General features: G+C 44.5%; 2 protein-coding genes across 3 annotated transcripts in view; one reads left to right on the top strand and one right to left on the bottom strand.

The window, feature by feature from the left end:
• The window catches only part of WNT5B (Wnt family member 5B), a 125,374-nt gene that overhangs the window by 71,443 nt on the left and 32,468 nt on the right, over positions 1 to 21,463 (top strand). The window lies entirely within an intron of this gene.
• On the bottom strand, positions 4,517 to 8,773 carry FBXL14 (F-box and leucine rich repeat protein 14). Its single transcript, XM_053406534.1, has one exon. It carries the CDS (start codon positions 8,024 to 8,026, stop codon positions 6,824 to 6,826), a length of 1,203 nt encoding a protein of 400 aa, XP_053262509.1. The 5' UTR covers positions 8,027 to 8,773; the 3' UTR covers positions 4,517 to 6,823.

Raw genomic sequence — 21,463 nt, forward strand, 5'->3', positions numbered from 1 at the left:
ACTGTCTGGTGAATAAAATCAGAGTTGTAGAACTTCCTCCTGTGGAGTAGACGCTTCCTCACCCCAAGCATAGAAGGGACAGAGCAGGACAGACAAGTTCAATTCTGAGTGAGGATTTTCCCACCTTTTATCTGAAGTCATTATACAGTAAGCCCACAATTTATATGCCTTTGGGTTGTACACATCCAGCTTTATGAGCATGGCAAAAAATAGAAAAGGGCGGGGTTCTGGGAACTCAATGTTTTGACTATACACAATTTTGGCTTTAGGCGCAATCCCCGGAACATAACCCCTATGTAAATTTGGGCTGATTGCAATAGGATGAGGAGCTTGCTTCTGTTTAGAGAGCTGATTTCTCTCCCTCTCAATGACTTCTGAAGTCATTGAGGCATTTCCAAAAGCAGTAGCAGAAAGCCAGTTAGATTCTCCAGGTGGGTGCAGTTTAAATGAGTAAGTAAGTAAGAAATGGGACGTAGGTGGCACTGTGGTCTAAACCACTAAGCCTAGGGCTTGCCGATCAGAAGGTCGGCAGTTTGAATCCCCGCAACGGGGTGAGCACCCATTGTTCGGTCCCTGCTCCTGCCAACCTAGCAGTTTGAAAGCATGTCAAAGTGCAAGTAGATAAATTGGTACCGCTCCAGCGGGAAGATAAACGGCGTTTCTGTGCGCTGCTCTGGTTCGCCAGAAGTGGCTTAGTCATGCTGGCCACATGACCCGGAAGCTGTCTGCGGACAAACGCTGGCTCCCTTGGCCAGTAAAGCGAGAGGAGCACCGCAACCCCTGAGTCGTCCGCAACTGGACCTAACAGTCAGGGGTCCCTTTATCTTTAAGTAAGAATTGCGCTTGAGTAGTTTGGATGGCCTCCCAGAAGGTCATGTAGTTGCACTGATTAGTTGTCCGTAAGAATGATATAAATTGGCTAAAGTTTCTGCCTGTGGGCAGTGGATATAAGTTTAGATGGACTACCCTTGTCTGCTTCCACCTTTGCAACTGATAGCGTGAGGTTTAATGCCATTATGGTGGCATTAGTTGGTTCTCTGTCTTCCAGGTCTTATTATTATTTGGCTTAAAGACCTATTGGAATGTACACCTCAAAATTCAGTTCCTTGTAAGGTTTGTGTTTATGTTGTTTGTTTTTCCTTGTAAAGCTGTGGTTTCTGCCCATTGGCATAGATATGCTCTTGGATACTATGTTTTTTTCTACCTGCAGTTTGGCAGCAGATGGGGTCAGGCCAAATGTATCAATTGCAGCATATGGCCATTTCACAGTCTAATAGGAATTATCCATTGCTAAGTGAGCTTGGTTTGGGCCATTAAATAATTCAAAGAAATGGGTAGCTCAAAGTCACTATTGAAGCTTGCAATCACACCTGGTTTCGCTAGTACATACAGATGAATCCTATAGAACTAGATCAAGTCCACCGTCACCCAGGAATAAGGAAGGACACAAGCTCAATGCCCAATAGGGACCCCTTGGCCTATACAAAATGTTCCCTTGCCCCAAACTCCTAGTCTGCCTGGAAAAATCTTTCACTATTGGGGTGCAGGGGAGAACTTTCCAGAAGCGGGGTTGAGTACACATTGCCTAGCATATAATGCCTAGGCTTGGCATCTCCTCCAAAGGGGTATGACAGCCCTCTCCATGCATAGAGCATCTATCTTGGCTGCCATAGATCCAACACACCACTAAAAGCCTCCATGACGCGCTCAGTGGGTGAACCCTCCATTTTCATGTGACATTTGCCAAATTATCTTTCCATTGAAGGGTCCTGCAACAAGTATTACAAAGTGTTTTCTCTCTCTCTGTTTTGGGAATATTGCTATTGGATAGCCCTTTGTTGTCTGCTGAACTCCCTTGACTTGGGAATGGAAGCTTTGTTACCAAGTGTTGTTCTGGTCAGCAGACCCCCCCCCCCCGTATTAGTACAACCAATCATGGAGGGTGGTTCATATCATCTTCTGTGCTATTTACCACAAATTTTCAATAAAGGACACTGTTGAGGTTTCCTGTCACTCCATATTATTCTTTACTACTATTCTGCTGGCAACAAATGTAATCTGCCAATGGCCTTTTGTTTGTAGGAATTTTCTATGGTTAAGTCAAGTCCCGAAACTAGAAGGTTCCTCCTCATCAGGAAGGACAGGTTTTTTCTGATTGGCACTGCCTTCTTCTTGAACAGGCGTTAATCCTCTGCTCCCTGCTGACCAGAACATGACTCCAACTTTTTGTTCTCCCCTGGTCAACTGGTATTTTGTATCTAGTTATTTAATGCCTTTTTAAAATTATCCATTACTCTGGGTGAGTTGGATAATGGCTTCACAACCAGCACAAGAGTCAACCAGTCAGCTTTGTGCACAGCCACCTTTTATTGGAAACGGGGGAAACTTGTGGCTCCAGTATGTGGGAGTTTCGTCTAATAATAATAAAAAGGGGAATGAAGGGAGCACATGCTGTGCAAATGAGAGGTGTCTGTACATATCCAGGTTTTCAGAACAGAATGCAGTTTGTTTGGCTTCAGATATTCGCATATATTATTCCAGCCAAAGCTAGAAGGTACCAACCATTCTCTTACCAAAAGTTGTCCTTTATCTTGGCAGACATAAATTCACTCAGCCATAACTGACTAGTTGTCCTTGTATAAATCCTTCCTATTTGTCACTGGAAACAGACCATGTTCATGTTGGAACTACTGGTGCAAATGGAGGCCTATGGCACATAATGGAAGGTTTAAATTGCTCTGTAGAAGAGTGAAGTATAGATGGTTAAGAAAACAAAAACAAACCCACAATAGCTAATGTTCTTAATGTTCTGAATCCCAGGAAAATTTTAGTTTCAGCTCTGGTTTTTCAAAACTTGCTACCAGTCTCTTGCACCAAAGCAAGGTATTAGGGAACTTGTGTCCATTACATAACACAGATTCCACTATCACTGCTTACCAGTCAAGCTTTCTTATTTTAATAGTGTTCATTGCCTCTTCAGCCATGAACATATTATAAATTATAAAAAGAAAAGGCAAAAGTAGGAATAAACATAGAAACAGACCTTACACCTCCCTCCAAGTAAAAGAAGATGGATGTAGTGTCAGGCTCAATTAGATCCAATTGTGCTGGCTTTTGCCAACGAGAACAATGCCGCTTGTGTGACGAACTCCCAGCAGCAAGCATGAAATATTTTAAATAAAAGCAGCAATAGCCATCTAGGTGCTAGCTTCCTCTTGAGGGCACAGTGGAGGTCCAGTAAAACCTTACTCTGAACAGGAAATGCAAGGATGGCCTCCTCCCAACCCCAGGCAGAAATTTAATCTTGTTCCTTTCCATGTGTTAGAACATGAATGTATTTCAGTGTTGAAGGAGAAACTGATGTTGCCAGTTCCACTGTAGCTGAGGAAGTGCCTGTCTTTCTGCTGTAGTTGTTTTATGGACAGTTTACCTGGGGTACTATTAGCAGAGAAGCCAACTAGTAGAGAGGAGTTTGAATGGAAGAGAGTAGCCTGCAGCAGCCCTGGAAGTGCTTGAAATGCAAATGTACAGGAACTCCAGACCATCCCCCACCCCCGCCCTCCACATGGAGGAAAAGCAGCTTAAATACAGCCAGGCCTGGAGAGGAATGTTAAAAAGAGGGAAAGAACCACCCCTCCTCCCTTCCATAGGGACCCTCACACAGCAAGATTCAGTATGCATGACTGAACAAGCAAGCAAGGACAGCTCCTCTTTTAACTTTCCTGAACAATGGCTGCTGCTCCTTCCACCATTTCACATTCTCTCTACCCCCCCTTTAATAAGAAAAGAAGGGGAGAAAGCCATGCTGCATGACTTAGAAAGAAAAAGCTTTGTTTTATGCTCGATAAGCACTGCTTAACCCCCCACTACAGTTTTGAAAAATCCTCAGTAGAAGTTTTTGCAAAACTGTCAGACCAAAAGTCACAGATGAGTACAAAAGGGGGGGGGACCTTCCCACCCCAAGGCTATTTTTAACATCCCAAGTTTGGCTTTCACTTTATTTTCAAGACTTGGATGATTTGCATGGTTTCATCCTTTTGCCATCCAAGTTTCTAGTTATCCAGATTCACTTGATATTTAATGCAGCAACTATTGCCTCTGTTGAAAATGAAAAACCAAACATTGCTGTACTGTTCTCAGCATCTGTAAAAAAAAAACTTATTAAAACTCTAGTAGCAATAGTGATTTGCCCAACACTGAACTATTACTGGACAGGTTCAATTACATATTACATGTAGACAGACTAGGATAAGCTAGGACTAACAGATCCTTCCAAATGGAACCAATTGCTCAGTTGTGAACTTCTAATTCTGAAGTTGTTTAGCCTCCTGTACTAGAAGGACAAAGCATTCCAACTCCTTTGATTCACTGGACCAAATTGCTTACTGACTGCTTACTGACAGAGGAGACAGGGCAAGAGCTCTGCGATGTGTCTCTTCTCACAACTTTTGATCAAATATACCTGCCTTTTAAAAAGACAAAGACAACACAGATACAACTTTTTTTTTCAAAAACATACTTCATATTTCCTCTTTTATTATATAAATATCAGTTTAACCTTTTACTGTAAGAATATAAAATGTTTTAAGAGGATCTTTATTTTATACAAATTCACAAACAGTACATTTATTCCATGGTGGGGTTATGTGTCTGGGCTTGTCTGAATTCCATTACCTGCAACTGTGGAGGATTTGAAAATCTGCTCAACTGCCCCTTCTTCCCCCATCATTTTTGCTTTCTTCAAAGCTGACTTATTTCTCCTTTTAAAGACAAGTAGTCAAGAAGTGGCTTTAATTTAATGAGAGAAGAGAAACAATAAATGAAACCAACTTTTCCCATTCATGTTACAACTACAAGTCAGTCCACTCTGCTCTTCTTTCTACTTCCATATAGGAAGCTTCTTACTTGACCTAGGTAATTTGAGAGAAGGGGAGGTGGGGATTTGCATAATATATATATTTAAAGAAACACTGTTTCTATTTCACATCTCTTTTAACCATAGCCCAATCATAAGTTTGGATGTTTACATGTTACACCTTTTTGTGCTAGAAGAGTAGAAATGCAAGAGCATCGTTGGGTCCCCAGAACCTTAGTCAGAGAGGGAGAGGCACAAAGATGATGTGTATGTGGGACACAGGGGGAAAGAAACCCCAACCAGCCGAGCCCCTTGCAATCATAAACCCAAGAGATTATCTTTCCAGTCTAGGCACAAAATATTTCAGTCTCTTATCTTTCTTATAAAAACTCCTGGGGGACGGGGGTTGAGAACAAAAACAAAACAAAACCCCAAAACCCGAGGTAGCCAAACATTTATATAGAGAATATATTAAGCAGTAAAAGTGTACTTAAAAATCCACAAGAACAGCCACTTCAAATGTCTTTCAAAATGAGACTATGTATGAAGATGAATACTGAAGAGAAGAGAATGAATAAAAAAAAGCTGAGCTCACCCACAAGACTTTTCAGGGAAGGGAAGCTTTGTAGAGTAGTTTTGTTTGTTATGTGTTTCTAAATAAAAGACAGTCACAGTATTTCTAGTGAAAAGTACAAGTGAAGATTAATTCCATCGTTCATACACCCTCAATTCTCCAAATGGAAAAGATGTGTGGTTGGATATGTTGTTAAAAGTATATATTATCCCAAGCTACACACACACACAAAAAGGAGGGGAAAGATGGAGTAAGGAGGGAGAGAGAGGCGGTGGGGGGGGGGAGAATTATAAAATGTTGAACAAAGGTGACTTCAACCTCTAGACTGAGACTGCAATCTTATGCACATTTACCTGGGAGTACAGCCTACTGAAAACAGTGAGATTTACTTCAAAGTAAATATGCATAGGATTGTACTGTTAACTGGCAGCAAAGCAAAAATGGTGATAGGGTTGGTTGGATACAGCATAAAATGAGTCCAAGGGAGAAATACTGTGTTTGATGTCTCCTCCCCGTTTTCTGCAAGCAACAGTGAGAAGTATGAGTGCACTTCAGTTGACACTCCATTTATAGTGCTGTGTCAAAGAAACATCACCTGCTCAGGAGGGAAGTCTAAAAAGCATGGCTGTTTCTAGCCTCAAGCACAAGGTGGGGGGCAGGAAGAGAAAAATAGAAGTATTATGGCCCAGAAGAGGTAGTATGATAGGGCTGGGAAAGACTCCTGCCTGAGTTTCTGGAGAGCTGCTACTAGTCAGTGTGGATAATACTGAATGAGATGGATCAATGGACTGACTTGGTATAAGGCAGCTTTCTATGTTCCTGTGATATCTATAGCTTGTCTACATACCATATAAAGAAAGGGGTGGATGACTACAAAAAGCAAACTAGGAACGGGTGAACAAGCAATAATGGAAAAGAAGTAGGAAAGAAAGAGACTTATGCATGCTCAATAAAGAGCCGGTCTGCAGTAAATAACAACAATGGCGGGCTAGGTTTTCTTCTTCCATCCCTAGTGCAGAAGGGGGGTGGGGGGTGGAATCAGATTTGGAGAAAGGGGCTGTATTCATCCCCAGTGCATAAAAGATTGAGAAGCTGCATTCCCAATAGAAAAAGGTAAGGACAGTGATACTGTATCCATCCACAGTGAAGGCTGATATAAGAGTGCAGTTGTCTCCCACTGGTGCAGGGGAGGGAATTATGAAAGAATGGTGGGTTTTCCCTCTTTCCCACCTCCATTGCTATGGCAGGTAACTGAGGGGGTAGACAGGCAAGTACTGAAGATACTTTTCCCCCACCCTCCAGGTTTGGAGTCATATTTCCCCCACCTCTTCCACTGCAGCAGTCAGTTGTTGAGTCCCTCCAGAGGGGTGGGGATTTCCAGGTGTCCCCTCCTCTCACCTGACTTTCTCGCTCTCAGTCATTTGCCAAAGTCCCAGGTTGAGCACCTTGAGGCAGGGCAGTTGAGTGATACGCTCCAGGCCCCGTTTAGTTATGCGGGTGCAACCATAGAGGTCAATGCCTGTGAGCTGACTGAGGTGCTCTGCGATGAGCTCCAGGCCCTTGTCGGTGATGCGGACGCATTGGCCAATGTTGAGAGTGCGCAGTCCGTGCATCTGGCGCACCATACGGTTGATGCCCTCGTCGCTGATGTGACAAGAGCAAAGGGAGAGTGAGCGCAACCCATCCAAACCCTGTGCAATATAGGCCAGGCTTTGGTCTCCCACTTTGTCACAGAAGGAGACGTCCAAGCCTGAAAGACGCAAGCTGCCCATTGCCAGATGCATGATGCCCGTGTCACTGATATTGTCACAGGAACGCAGGTTCAGGGTGCGCAGGCTGCTCATGTGTGACAGGTGCAGTAGCCCTGCGTCTGAGATCCCCCCACAAAAGCTGAGGTTGAGCTGGCGCAGCCGAGTGAGACCCCGCGCCAGATGCTTGAGCGAGAGGTCGCTGAGCTTCTGGCAGTCCTGCAACGTGAGCTGCTCCAGGCCCAGGCAGCCCTCTGCCGCACTCCGGGTCATGCCTGCCAGGTGCCCAATGCCCACATCAGAAAGGTGGCGGCAGGAACGCAGGTTGAGGCTCTTGAGGCGCTGCAGGCCCCAGGCGATAAGCAGGAGGCCGGTGTTGGTGATGTTGCTGCAGCCGCCCAGCTCCAGCACCTCAAGACCCTTTAGGTACTGGGCAATGCGGCCCAGGCTGCTGTCGGTGATCTGCTTGCACAGGCTTAGGTTCAGGGCCCTCAGCGAGCTGATTTCTGCCACGAAGGCGTGGCCCAGCCCGTTGTCGGTGAGGTTGTAGCAGCCGCTCAGGTTGAGGCTCTCAATCTCCGCCATGCCCTGAATCACGTAGCTGAGGCTGCGCCGCAGTGATAGGATCTGCACCCTCCGGATCCCCCTGGCCGCCAGGCTGGGGAAGAGCGATGGGTTGGCACGGCGCAGGTGCAGCTTGGCCTCTACGCCCCGCCACACTGAGCGGTGGTAGGCGGCGTCCCTCCAGGCCGTGCACACCTGCGCCACCCGGCCCTTGTCCCGCACCTCCAGGTACCCGAAGATCATGGCCAGCAGCTCCGGGAACAGGCACGAGATGTGCGTCTCCATCGCCCGGGCCCGGCTCGACTCCGACACGCAGCCACCCGGGCCCGGCGGCGGAGCCCGCCGCTCCCGCCGGGGCCCTGACGCGGCTAAGGCTGCTCGACCCAGCCTCCGGGCCGCTGCCGCTGCTTGGCAGGTCTTCGGGGGGCTCTCCTCGCCGCCGCTGGCTGCGCGCTCTCTTTCTCGGCGGCCGCTTCCGGCTCGGGCCTCACATCGCCACCGCCAGGGCAGGCGAGGCGGGCGGCTCGGCCTCTGCTGCTCCGCCGAAGGAAGCTGGGCTGCGAGCCCGGCCTCTGGCGCGCAACTGCCCTCGTCCGTCCCCGCCTCTATCCGCGCCAAACCAGGCAGGCCGCGTTGCCGCCTCGCGTCTTTCCTGGGGCGGCCCCGCGCCGCATCGCGCTCAGTCCCGCGGGCGCTTTCTCTTCCCCGAGCGCCGCCGCCGCCGCCGCCGCCTCCTCTTCCTCCTTTGTCTCCCAGCCGCCGCTCAGGCAGACCCCGCCGGCGCGAGCGAGGGAAGGGCAGCCCGCTGCCGAGCTCTTCCTCCTGCCGCCCTCGCCGCCGCCGCTCTCGGGAGACCCGCCTCCCGCCTCGTTCGGCTCGGCAGGCTCCGACTCGCGCGCTCCCTCGCTCACTTGCTCGCTGGCTGCCAGGCCCCGGCACCGCGCTCAGGCCGGGCGGGGGAGGGGACTGGGCAGGAGGAGGAGGAGGCTGCTGCTGCTGGGCCGGGCCGGGCTCTGCTGCGCCACACCTCCCCGCGCCGCCTGCGCAGTGGTACGATCCGGAACACTCGGAGCCGTCGCCTTGGCAACACCCCCCTTCTCTTCTCTTCCCTCCCTCCTCCCGGCAAGCCGGGAGGGTTAACCCTCGCGGCGCCGCTCTCCATCGAGCCAGGCTCCACGGGCCTTTCGCAGAGCGTGGAGTGGCTCTCCCGGGACTACAGTGCGGCGTGGGGCCGGCCAGGGGTTGACCCCAAGAATAGTTTAGCAGCTGGGAGGGGGAATCCTACCTGCTGCTCTCGCCGCAGCGCCGTGGGTGCGCTAAGGTTAGGGTATGGAGCGTCGCCGTTGCACGCGAGAGAGACTTCGCTGAAAGGGCAGGTGTTAAATCAAGAGTGGGGAGAAGGGGAGTCTAAGCTCCCTTCCCTCCCTCACTTGGGGCTGCCTGGAGATGGGCGAGAAAGGGTTATTTTAGTAAGGCTAAAAACTTTTTTGGGGGGGGATACCCCAAACTGCTCTTTACGCCTCACCCTCGACTCAAAGCAGTATTGTTTATTCTTGGTTAGCTTTAAATTTAAAAGAAAATATTGGGTACAACCCCTATTAAAAAAATAAAGTTTAAGGTATTTAATTAATTAAGCTGTTATTCTGCGTCACACAAACCTTTGCAGTGGTCTTTCAATAAAAATAACACACAAATCATATATTGTTTATGAACAATGCAGTCTTTTCTATATGTCTACTTGGAAGTAAGTCTCCTTGGGTTCAAGGGGGCTTTACTCCCATTGTAAGTAGGTATGGAGTTGCAACCAAAATAAATGAGAAAGCATGTATCTAAGCTGTTACTTTGAAGACGTGAGTGGCACTAAATATTTGTTTCACAGGGGGCAGCTGTGGATAAAAATTCACGGTTAGACGGTTAATATAAATATGAGGGGAAATAATGCCGTTTAAATAACTGCTGCTTTCAGCCTTACATGGACTTGTTGAAAGTAAGGGACTTGCTTTGGTGTTTGACTTGCCAGATATCTCTAGACCCAAACTCCAATATTATCTGGCTCTAGACTTTTATGAGCAGGCAAATGGCCCAAACCCAGATAGCTTAGGTAAAATTCAGACTTCTTCTTCTTGAGGTGTGGATTTTACTAAACTTTGACAACCTGTTTGTGCCCTTATATCCTCTAAACATCACATTCCACATAATAACATTCCACACAGTAGTACAATAGCTCTAGCAAGAAGTTCCTCCCCATTCTAAGCTCTGCAATGTCAGCTCAGGCATTTTTGTGTATGTCGGTAATACTTTTCAACAAGGACAAAATGCAGATTTTTTCTTTCTTTAAAACACATTGCGGATATAGCCTCTCATTAAAGATATTTCCATGTGTGACTGCTGCTGATACTAAACTGCTGTGGGGAATATCCCATTCATTGGTGGGTTCATATCAACAACCATTTGCCAAGTGGTAACTTACCATGGGGTCCAAATAATGACTTGGATATCTGCTCATCTGCACTGGCCTGACAAATAGGGAGGAAAACCTCACCACAAAAACTACATCTCATCAGAAAGCAGGAGTGCTAAGAAACTCCATGAATGATGTCCCAATGAAGCGATACTGAAAGCAAAAATGTTGGTTTGCATTACTCAAAGCTACCCAAATAACATTTCAAGAAAAAGTACTTACCACTTTTCTCAATGGTTCAACATTAGAAAATGCAAGTTGACCTGCAACAAACTGTTGTACTGTATTGTTTAAAGGGAGTGTTCCTTTGCAGAGTTCCAGTCAGTTACCTAGCCATGTCCTCCAGGATGCTCCTATCTCTCTCCCCACCTCCTTTTTCCAGCTGACACTCAGTTCTGTGCCTATTGAGAATGCTCAATTCCCATTGGACTGTTTGTAGGTGAGGGTGGGTGGATTGTACTGCTGCAGCCTTCTGAGGCACCACTGATGCTCTTATTTCTCAGAGATGCCATTTTTGCTTTGTTTCTATTAGAACACGCCACATTAGTTCACTGCCTGGGTCCAACTGACTGAGAAGTTCTTCTGCAGAAGCTCTACATCTCTTGCACAGCTCCCATGAGTTTTAATGGGGTGCACACAAGATATCTTCCTGATAGATTGCGAGCGCTGAGTAGAGTAGGTATTAACTGTAGTCAGCAACATCTCTTTAAAATTATGTAATCACTTATCCCTTTGGGTTTCATAGCATTACCTGTGTATCTATGGTTGTTATAAAACATAAACTTTTGTAAGGCTATGAACCTGCTACAGCACATTTTAAACTTTCTATTTTAAGAAATACTCATGAGTCTTGACTAAATAAAATTATTCCCTAATCCTTCTAAGGTTATTCCAAAAGGAAGGCTTAATACAGATATAATTGTGGTATGAGTAGAGTTGTGTTTCAGAGCACTTATGAGGAATGAACTTAAATTCTGAATTATATCTGCTTAGGATCACATTAGGAAGACAGGAGTGCCTGGCATGCTCTGGTCCATGGGGTCACGAAGAGTTGGACACGACTAAACGACTAAACAACAAACAACAAGGATCACATTTGATGGCAGTGTCTTAAGTATTAGCTTACAGTGGTACCTCGGGTTACAGACGCTTCAGGTTACAGACTCCGCTAACCCAGAAATAGTACCTTGGGTTAAGAACTTTGCTTCAGGATGAAAACAGAAATCATGCAGCAGCAGCGCGGTGGCAGCGGGAGGCCCCATAAGCTAAAGTGGTGCTTCAGGTTAAGAACAGTTTCAGGTTAAGAACGGACCTCTGGAACGAATTAAGTTCTTAACCCGAGGTACCACTGTATTAGTGAAAGAGACTCTGTAAGTTGGTTACTGAAGTTTTTCTTAGGACTTTGAGACAGCAGTCCTCAGAAAATGGATAACATCTGCATAATACCAATTTGCTGAAAGTCCCACCTCAGAATCCTTTGTTTGGCTGGATCCTAAATGTACTAGGAATCCTGTTTGTTACATTCACTCTAGCATATCTGCCTGCTTGTAACACCATTATTTCTGAGCAATAGCTAGCTTTGTATGTTGTTTTGGAATTGTATGCAGCTCTCTATCTTTGGTGACATTGATTTTCACTGGGGTTGGATCAGTATAAATAGAAGAATGCAATTCTATATAAAGGAGAAATATTCCATGTAAACTGGCACACTTGAATTTAAGCATGCTTTAAAGTCAAGGCTGTAGGAATAAACCAATTTAAATGCTTCTATACTGTGTAAAGTTGGGATTTTACCCTCAGGCTGTGATTTTACCACTTGGGTTTGGAATTGAGCCATGGAGGTTAGGCGGAGGGACAGTTTGGGTAGAGCTGATTTATGGAATGCATGCTTTATGAGAGCTCTGAATTTAGATCAACTTGGGTGCACCCTAATGCCACTGTTCAGTACAAAAAAGGTAGTGATGGGATAACTTCACTCATTGCTCAGGATTGGCATTGCATTAATGTTACTCATTACTGGCACAAGATCAAGGGACTTGAGCAAGTCAGGCTGAACGAGGGCCAACAAAATCTTTATGTTGGACTAGTGCGTGTTGCTTCTTTACAAATGGTGTGCGTGCTTTACCTACCATACCCTATATTTTCATCTGTTGGTAAGCTTGATTGCTGGCAGTAGTTGTATTAAGAAGAAGCCATGGATAACTTCTAAAGGCATTAAATTATTTTAAATGGCTTTTTAATGGGAAAAAAACATTTCTATTGGTATGTACATCAGGTAGGGCTAGAAAAATGTATTATATTAGAACCTTGGGGCTGTAAGCCTCATCTCTGCGTATCTACATATTCTCAGTAGATTTATTGATATCAAAGAAGCAAAATAATGGGTGAAACCGAAGTGCATCGTGTCAAAGAAACCCTTGGGACAGGGAGTAGATATAAAAATCCCCAGTATAACAAGCAAGTGAGTCATTCTATATGCTAAATGGAACGTTGAAAAACTGCACTCCCTTATATGTATCTCATGGGAGATAAGGGAGCAGTCCTAACCCATGATCTCTTCTGCTACTTTGCATGTTAGAATTTGGCAGAGGTGTCTCCTTACCTTATTCTGCTGGGGGCAGTGGGTCTTTTGCTGCCAAAGGTACAGTCTGCTTTGGAGCTACCACCAGCATGAATAATAATGGTCAGTGAAAACCCAAGCAAAGAGGTCTGTTGGTGCCTCCTGAATAGGAGTAATTTTCAAAAACAGAGAGTGGATACAGGCAGCTCTTAACAGTAATCTATCCTGATATACACTGAATAGTCCTGCTGCGTGCTGAAGAAAACTTAACCCATCTTCTTATGTTTTGCTATTACTCTTATTTTTATTGTGAGTTTCCACAACTTCCATCAAGAAGCAACAGCTTTTGTATAGTGGTCAACTTTGTGAGCTGCTGGACATTTTAAATTTCCAGAATGTCCCAACATAGTGTTGCTCAGGGCATTATGGAAAAATTAAATTGCTGACACTGGTCCTCAAGGCCAACTGAAAACAATCTCATACTCTCTCTCAACTCCTCTGGTTCTCCATGCAATGCACCAATAAGTCGGGGCTCTTTACAGGTCTCCTAGCCTTGGCTGTTACCACCTTCTGGAACCAGCCCTGGCTTCATCCCTTCCCTTCAACAGCTTGTCTTTCTGTTCAGTGCTGCTGGTGAACAACAAATATAATACAGTGCTGTATGACCCCATTTGACCAAATGCCTGCATTGCATTTAAATCATTCAGGGGACCAGAAATTTGAATAAATGGATTCTGTAATGTATCAAGGGTGGTGATGGTTTCACTCAATATTATGCCAGACTCAATTATGTCTACTGAAAAGAAGTAGGGTAGTTTTAAGTCCACATGATAAGAACTAGGATGGCATTCCAGCCTGACTTGAGCACTGGGATTCTATTTCTGTGGTGTCACAATGACCTGGCCAGTGTTCTGCAACCTTGGGTACAAAGATGTTGTTGGACTACCATTTCCATCATCCCTGACCATTGACTAAACTGGCTGGGGATGATGGGAGTTGTAGTCCAACTATGTCTGGGAACCTAAGGTTGAGGAACACTGAACTAGAAATACAGGACAGAATTTGGGATGATGACTAAGGTTCAGGTGCCAATCTTTTATGGGACACAATGCTAGCTGCTTACAAGATAGCAGACAATAATTGTCTCTCTCTTTACCAATGCTTATCTCAAGCAAGGAGTAGAATGCACTCTCGTTTCTGGGTTTCTGGGTTTCAGCCTTTGCCCTTTAATTCTATGCTCTCTCCATGAAAAAGAGAGCAATTTTCATAGGAAAGCTGGCTGGTGGGAAAAGAATTTAATCGCTCTCCACACTGCTGCTCGAATAAAATTTGGAGCCTCCCAAATCTGCTATTTTTTAAAAGAAAGGTTGGTTGAAAGTAACAGGCATTTGCAACTTTGGAAGACTAACCCCAGTGTATGGATTCATATATATCTTGGTCTTGTGTTTACCATATGTTTAATAGGAATAAGGAAAAATGATCTGTAATAGGATTTTGTTTTATCCAAATAGCAGCTGTTTGCAATTTTTCTGAGCTTCCAAAAAGTCAGAAGACAGATGGGGCAGTCAAAATGTACATTATCAGTGCAGTTTATCACGGAGACAAACATTTTGAATGCCATGCTCATCATGACCTGAGCAGCATTTTCTAGGCTCCAGGCAAACCAGTTGTATTAGCCCTCATCCCATTAGAGACACACTAAACAATGTAATAAAAATCATATTAGTTCTGAAATTGTTAGATTTGAGGGGATCAGATAGTCACTATGGCTTTATGACTGTGCCTGGCCTCCTAGGTTGTAAATCTGCAGTAAGAAGCGTAGTCTGCAGTCTTTGAGAATTTGAGTCTCAAGCCTCCTAAGAGGGGTCTACAAACGTTAGCTGGGCTTAGCCAATTGTAGCTAGCAGAGCTCACCTTTCCCACTCCCACTTGGTGTGCCTTTCATTTTTACCTGATGTCCTGGGAAATAATTTTATAGGAGAGAGGCAGCTGGCAAAGTCTTTGGCTTTGTTCAGACAAATCGCTGGCGCTTACTGACTTTTGGGCCCTGTGTGAATGAGCCTGGAATATGTCTTAGACGCAAGTGCTCATTTTCCCCCATGAGTGCTTCAGTTCCCTCCTGTCCTGGTTTGTGACAAACCATAGTTGCTCATTACATCTGAACATAAACTATGGTTTAGGGTTTGTAAACCAGATTATGCCAGGGCCAAGCCTGTATGTCTGGGATGGAGAACCTGTGGCCCTCCAGAGGTGGTTGGACTTTCTCTCCCATCAGCTCAATGCCTGGATAACGGTCAGGCATGATGGGAGTTGAAGTCCAGCACCTGGAGGTCCATAGGCTCTATTTTCTTGTTGCATGTTATGGTAGGATCTCCTTCCAACTCATGACATTGATGCTGTCACAGCAAGGCACCGTTTTGAAAGAGACATGCTCTCCTTTCCTCTATTGATGATGACCCCCCCCCCAAATTGCTCTGTTCACTATCTAGCCCATTGAAGAGTTCTGGAGAACTCAAAATCTTGCACACTATGTTGTGATATTTTGGTTGACCTAATAAAGACATTGCCCTAGTAGGGATTTTGAAAGAATTTTGTTATTCCCATGGTGGGAATATGCAGTAGGCTTTTCCTTCTGGTTGCAGAATTAAAATTTCTGGTCACCAACACTTGTATTTGTGGGCCCCTGCCTCCTAGGTAACGTGAGGAATCAGATGAGTGCATGGAAAGGATGGTTCTGTTCTAAAATTGGTTGTAACTGGTTTCTGTAAATCTTATAAGATTTAATTATGTCTGGACAGTGAATAGATGCATTGGTAGAAATACGTTCACTAAAATTACCGTATTTTTCCGTGTATAAGACTGTTTCCCCTCAGTTTTTTTAAGTTTAAAATTGGGGGTTGTTTTATACACGGAATATTTAAAATATTTATTTCTCAATTTTGGGTGCAAAAAATTGGGGTCGTCTTATACATGGGGGCGTCTTATAGACGGAAAAATACGGTATATCCAAAACTCTGCATTGTTACCTCCATGGCAAGAGGCTTCTTTAATTCTTTGAAAAGTTGTGTCTTGAATACATATATTCTACCCTCAAAACTCTTTACCGAGAGTTTATTTCATATACCATAAATGTTTTTGGTAGTAATAGCTATACACAGAACTGAAGGTCTAAGTGGTAAATTGCATTTCACACAAATATTGTAATGTTTTTCACCTACTTGGGAGCTGTTAATCCAGTTTCCTGGAATAACCACTGATATTCCAACCCCCTGGGTAGTTTCCAGATGATAAAGTTGTTTGTTCTTTCCCCCATCCAAATTACATTGATGTTCAAAGGGAATGGGACATTATTTATTGGCAGCTATTTGAGGGAATCAACTTAGTTTAGATTTGAGTAATTCAGGCTGAGTGTATAATGCCTTCACACATACTCTGTTATACTACTTGTGTGGCCATAATGAGGTAATCAGATAGTCACTTCATTTAGGTTCCAAGATATAAACACATTATTAATATCAATGGAATTAGTCCTAAGCAAGTGGTTTTAGTGTATGGACACACTTAGAGTTGCAATACTGCCCCTACTTACCTGGAAACAAGTCCCATTAAATCGTGTGAGGCTTACCTTTGAGTAGACACACATTAGTCTCACTGTTAAGTGCCTTACAATGTATTTTCAGAACCGTATTTTATTTTATTTATCACTTCACTTCATTGTCCCATTGGGTCTTAGAAAGGACATGGAAATATCCACAGCCAGCATTCATGTATTAATATGTAAAATCAACATTCAGAGACACTTGTGTTGGACTCCTTTCCTGTCTTAAAATTGTTGACTTGTATTTGTCAAAGTAAATGGTTATGCAGCTACTAGTGGTGTGTATGGCTTCATGTGGCCATGCACCAGGATCCCTACACAGTTGTGTTCATTTTTCACATATAGCTGTTTTCATATCAATTGAAAACCTAACTGGTGGTGCAACCCAACTGAAGTGAAATACTTTTGTAAACAATCTATGTGGGAGAGCTACGCATGTGATATGCAGTGATCCTATGCATGTTTTCTCAGAAGTAAGTCTTACTTAGTTTAGTGGAGCTTACTCCCTATTAAATATGCATAGGATTGCAGCCTACACTGAAAGAAATGGGACACAGGAATACTTAATTTTGGCTGTCTTCTGCCTGTAGTGAGTAAGCTGAATTCTTCCTATCGCTGTTTGTCTCTCAAACCATTTTTATTCCTAAAGAAATCTGGGAGAAGGAAGGTATCCTACTTAATGGAATTGAAATTAACTTCCTAGCTGCAGTTAATGTCTGCCAATAGGGCTATTAGCTGCTTGATTTCCAGGGAAATGATGATATTGTGTCTACTGAACTGTACAAAAGTAAACTTTACAGTTTCTAATCTCCCGCCCCCCATGTCCCCTGTTAACTCCAACTTAACAACAGCTTCAGATGATCCTTAGTAAAAAAAATAAAATCATTTTAATTGTTTTTCCCCCTCCCACCATCCTGTTCCACCCCCCAATCTAAAACATTTATTTATTTAATCACTTCTAGGCCGCCTTTTAAGGCACCCCTGTCCCCAGGCATCTTACATAAAATCACCATAAAATACCACATTTCAGTAAAAACACCTATTTAAAATACCAATATAAAACAATATGCAGACCAGCAGTAAACCATTATGGATTAGCTAAAACAGTTTCAGACAATTTCAAGTCATCATTGCCACAACTCTTTTAAGAAATGCAATCTGAAATAAGCGGGTTTCGAAGTCTGCTCTGTTAGAACTGTATTCGCATCCCTTGGGAGGGGATTCCACAAACATGGAGCCATACCCAAGCTAAAAAATCTAAATCTCCCACCTCTTGCTTCCCACAAAATGCCCTAGTGGGGGTTATTGGATGGGCTACCAGGGAGGCAGACTGCTGGGGGCGTTGGTGGAAAGAGACAAGAAACTTTCCTCCCATGAACTTGCTTAAGGTAATTTATATTGGGGGTGATTTTTCCTTTGCCAGCAGCTCCCAAGTGTGCCATTGGTCAGAAGAGCGCTTCCCAGAGACACATTGCAGCTGGCATGGGGAGGGAAAGGAAGCAGTCCTTCACATTGGAAGAGCCTTATACTGTCATAGGGGCGCGGGTGGTGCTGTGGGTAAAACCTCAGTGCCTAGGACTTGCCGATCATATGGTCGGCGGTTCAAATCCCCGCAGCGGGGTGAGCTCCCGTCTTTTGGTCCCAGCTCCTGCCCACCTAGCAGTTTGAAAGCACCCCCGGGTAGATAAATAGGTACCGCTTTCTAGCGGGAAGGTAAACAGTGTTTCCGTGTGCTGCGCTGGTGCTGGCTCGCCAGAGCAGCTTTGTCACGCTGGCCACGTTACCCGGAAGTGTCTCCGGACAGCGCTGGCCCCCGGCCTCTTGAGTGAGATGGGCGCACAACCTTAGAGTCGGACATGACTGGCCCGTACAGGCAGGGGTACCTTTACCTTTATACTGAGTCTTACCTGCTGGCTGGCAGTGGCTCTCTAGGGTTTCAGCCAAGGGACATTCTCAAACCAATTTGGATATGCCAGCTTGGGACCGTTTGCATGCAAAACAGATGCTCTACAGTCCTTCTATCAACATTTTAAAGTTGGTTTATCTTAGGATCCAAGCCCTTGCAAACTAACCATTGAGAAGGACTACATATGTAGTGAGCCCTGCTGTATCTCTGCTCCTAACAACCAGACTCATAACCTATCAAACACCAGCCATGCCTCTCTAACTGCTGTCCATGCCTCTCAGAAGGTCAGTGCGTCTGTCTGTGACCTCTCCTGCCACTACTGCTGCAATATTTATGAGGATGATGAATCTCTGTTTGGGACAATTCATCTGAGTCTCTGCTCTACAGTGGATAAATTAATCTGCCAAAATGTCGGCTTATAATTGAGAAGAGTTTACTTAGGCTAATAAGTTCTCTCTCTCTCTCTCTCTCTCTCTCTCTCTCTCCCTCTCCCTCTCCCTCTCCCCCCCTCTGTCACACACACACACACACACACACACACACACACACACACACCCTACTACACCTCCAACAACTTTTTATAGGATCCAGTAACAAGATTTTAATGTTTTGATATTGCTTTGTGCAGCATGAATTCTGTACCACAAACAAAATAAATAAAAGCGGCAAACTACACAAGAAATTCTAGGTTTTTGTGAGTGGAATGTATTGCACAAATAGAATTGGCTTACAAAACTTGTGAACTCAGAACCTGTATTCCCTTGTAATTTTTTTTTTAAGGAAATGTGTGTGACCCTGAGTATGTGAAAAATGATTTCACATCTGAAACCAGGCACCTTGAAAAATGTTGTTGTTGTTGCTGCTGCTGCTGCTGTTATGTTAGTAGCATTAAACTGTTATAATGATGCATTAAGATGTATTCTTCCTGTTGCTGCTTTTGGCTCATTTATGTGGGAAGGTGGCATACAAATTAAAATAATAAATAAATGATGGAGGAGTTATATCCCACACTTCTAGTTGAAATACACTGGTCAGCGCAACCTACAACATATACAAGAAGAATGTCATAAAAACAATCTAAAACAATTAGAGAGAGAGAGGATTAGTGATCGAAAAAACTTGGGGAGGGATTCTGCCTCATAAGATAAAAGTCTGCTGGATTAGAAAGGACAAAATGCACCTGAGCACATGTAAAATGTCTTGCATGAAACATTTTACATATGCTCAGGTGCTCTGTGGACACACACAAATATTGCACCACATAAAACTCGGGAAATAACAATAAAATCTCAGAATAGATTGTTATTGATCAGGCAGATGAGATTCTGGCTTTGCCTAAGAGCCTAGCTTGTACTTGGTGGGTCTGTCTACAATACTGAGTTCTATACAGTACAGTGACTTAGCAGGAGGGTGAATGGCATCTCTACCACAGCAGGAAAGGTGGAGGTGACAAATGGATTAAACTACTGTATCTTCATCCTAGGGAAGTGCAACTTTCCATCCAGACTTGTCTCAGTCGTACCTTTGGTTATAAAGAGACATAGTGGCAAAGAGAGATGCACTGTCCCTGTTCCCCTGTCACAATGGGATCTCACCCAAAGGAAAGAGCAGGCAAAGCGATTCTAAGGTAGGATTTTTGTGATACTATAAAATAAATAAATCAGAAGCTCCTGCAATACATGCAGTTCTTTTTTAACTATTAACTCTGCCTTTCTGGAACTGTGCCACCAGTATATTTTCAGCGATTAGATCACGTTCTAAAATTGGCAATGCACTAAAATTTGACAGAATCCTGTCTCCTGCCCTATAAATATCCACTCCAAAGTCATATCTCTTAGGAAAGCTTGAGAGAGAGAGAGAGAGAGAGAGAGAGAGAGAGAGAGAGAGAGAGAGCGCGCCACTTGATGATGATGCTATGGAAGCTTGCTGTGCAAATTGGGGTCCTGGTTAGAGCCCAGGGTGAGAGAAGAACAAATAGAAACTCCAGAGAGAAAAGATGCCAAATAGAATTGTCAACAAGCCAGAGTCCTTGGCCAAGAGCAGCTCTTTTAAGTAATAGTCCAGAGACTCTCGAGATACGGTCGACTGTACCTTTACAAAATGCGCAAGCTATATTTTCTGCTGTTTCTACTGTGTATGAAAATATTTTGGAGGGGAAAATATTTCATGGAAACCTGGCTCTTTGACCTTTAGGTGTGGAAAGAGTTTAGCAGATGGATGCCAGCATGGTGTCCAAAAAAATGCCATCGCTGTCTGTAAGCATTTATTTTAGGGAGTGTGGTAGACATGGGTAGAATAACTGACTGTTATGGAAAGGAGGGGGCACCTAACCTATTCAACCTTACTCTGCAGGCAGGAACATTCCTGATGTCTCAGTATGGATTTGGTGCAGTGTTAGCCCCTTTGCCCCTTCTCCAAAAGTCTTACTTGGAAACAATATGATGCACCGGATGCATTTCCAGCAAGACATGTTGTCATTGTATGTTCTTCTCCTGCTCCCTAGTCAACAGGGCTGTCACCAGACATCTTGGGGCCCTTAGCACTGTGTCATCAGTGGGGGCCCACACCCAACACACCCCAACACACACACACATCCCCTCATTGTGATCATTCTTTCTTCTTCTGCCTCTGCAGCATCATGTACCATGCCTGCCAAGCCCCCAAGCAGCCCCAGCTGTAACAAAACATGTCTCTCCCTTATTGGTCTCTACGGCCACAGCAGGCGCTGTAACCTTCCAACAGTTTGACATCACCCCCAAAGGTTCACCATTCTGTTGTCTTTCAAGACAGAAGGATGCCAGTCAAAGATAAGAAATATGCAGCTGTTAAATTTCTACCTGTCATGCAGCTGTTGAAGGCATAGAATCTCTATGACGCCAATCCTGAAAGAGTAGCCATGCTAGTCCTTTGCAACAATGCCAGCTTACTTGTCTTGTGGCTTTTTGAAGTTTTAACTGGTTTATCGTGGCATGAGCTTTTGTGTTCTTGAGCTCACTATGGGCCCATCCACACGTAAGTTTGTCCTGTGATTTCAGCTGCTATTTGGCTTGCTAAGGAAAATCTACATATGAACAAGGTTCCACATTTCCCCTGGTTTAATTTCACCATCACCTATCTTTTCCTATACTTTGGATACTTATCATGGTAGCTTCAGCCCATGGCCCACGGCTCTTCCTTTTTTAGTACAAAGTTGTTCT

This window comes from Podarcis raffonei, chromosome 10 (genome assembly GCF_027172205.1).
Source record: "Podarcis raffonei isolate rPodRaf1 chromosome 10, rPodRaf1.pri, whole genome shotgun sequence".
Classification (NCBI taxonomy): domain Eukaryota; kingdom Metazoa; phylum Chordata; class Lepidosauria; order Squamata; family Lacertidae; genus Podarcis; species Podarcis raffonei.

Coding starts and splice junctions, on each gene's coding strand:
- FBXL14 (XM_053406534.1), bottom strand. CDS start 8,026: ATGGAGACGCACATCTCGTGCCTGTTCCCGGAGCTGCTGGCCATGATC.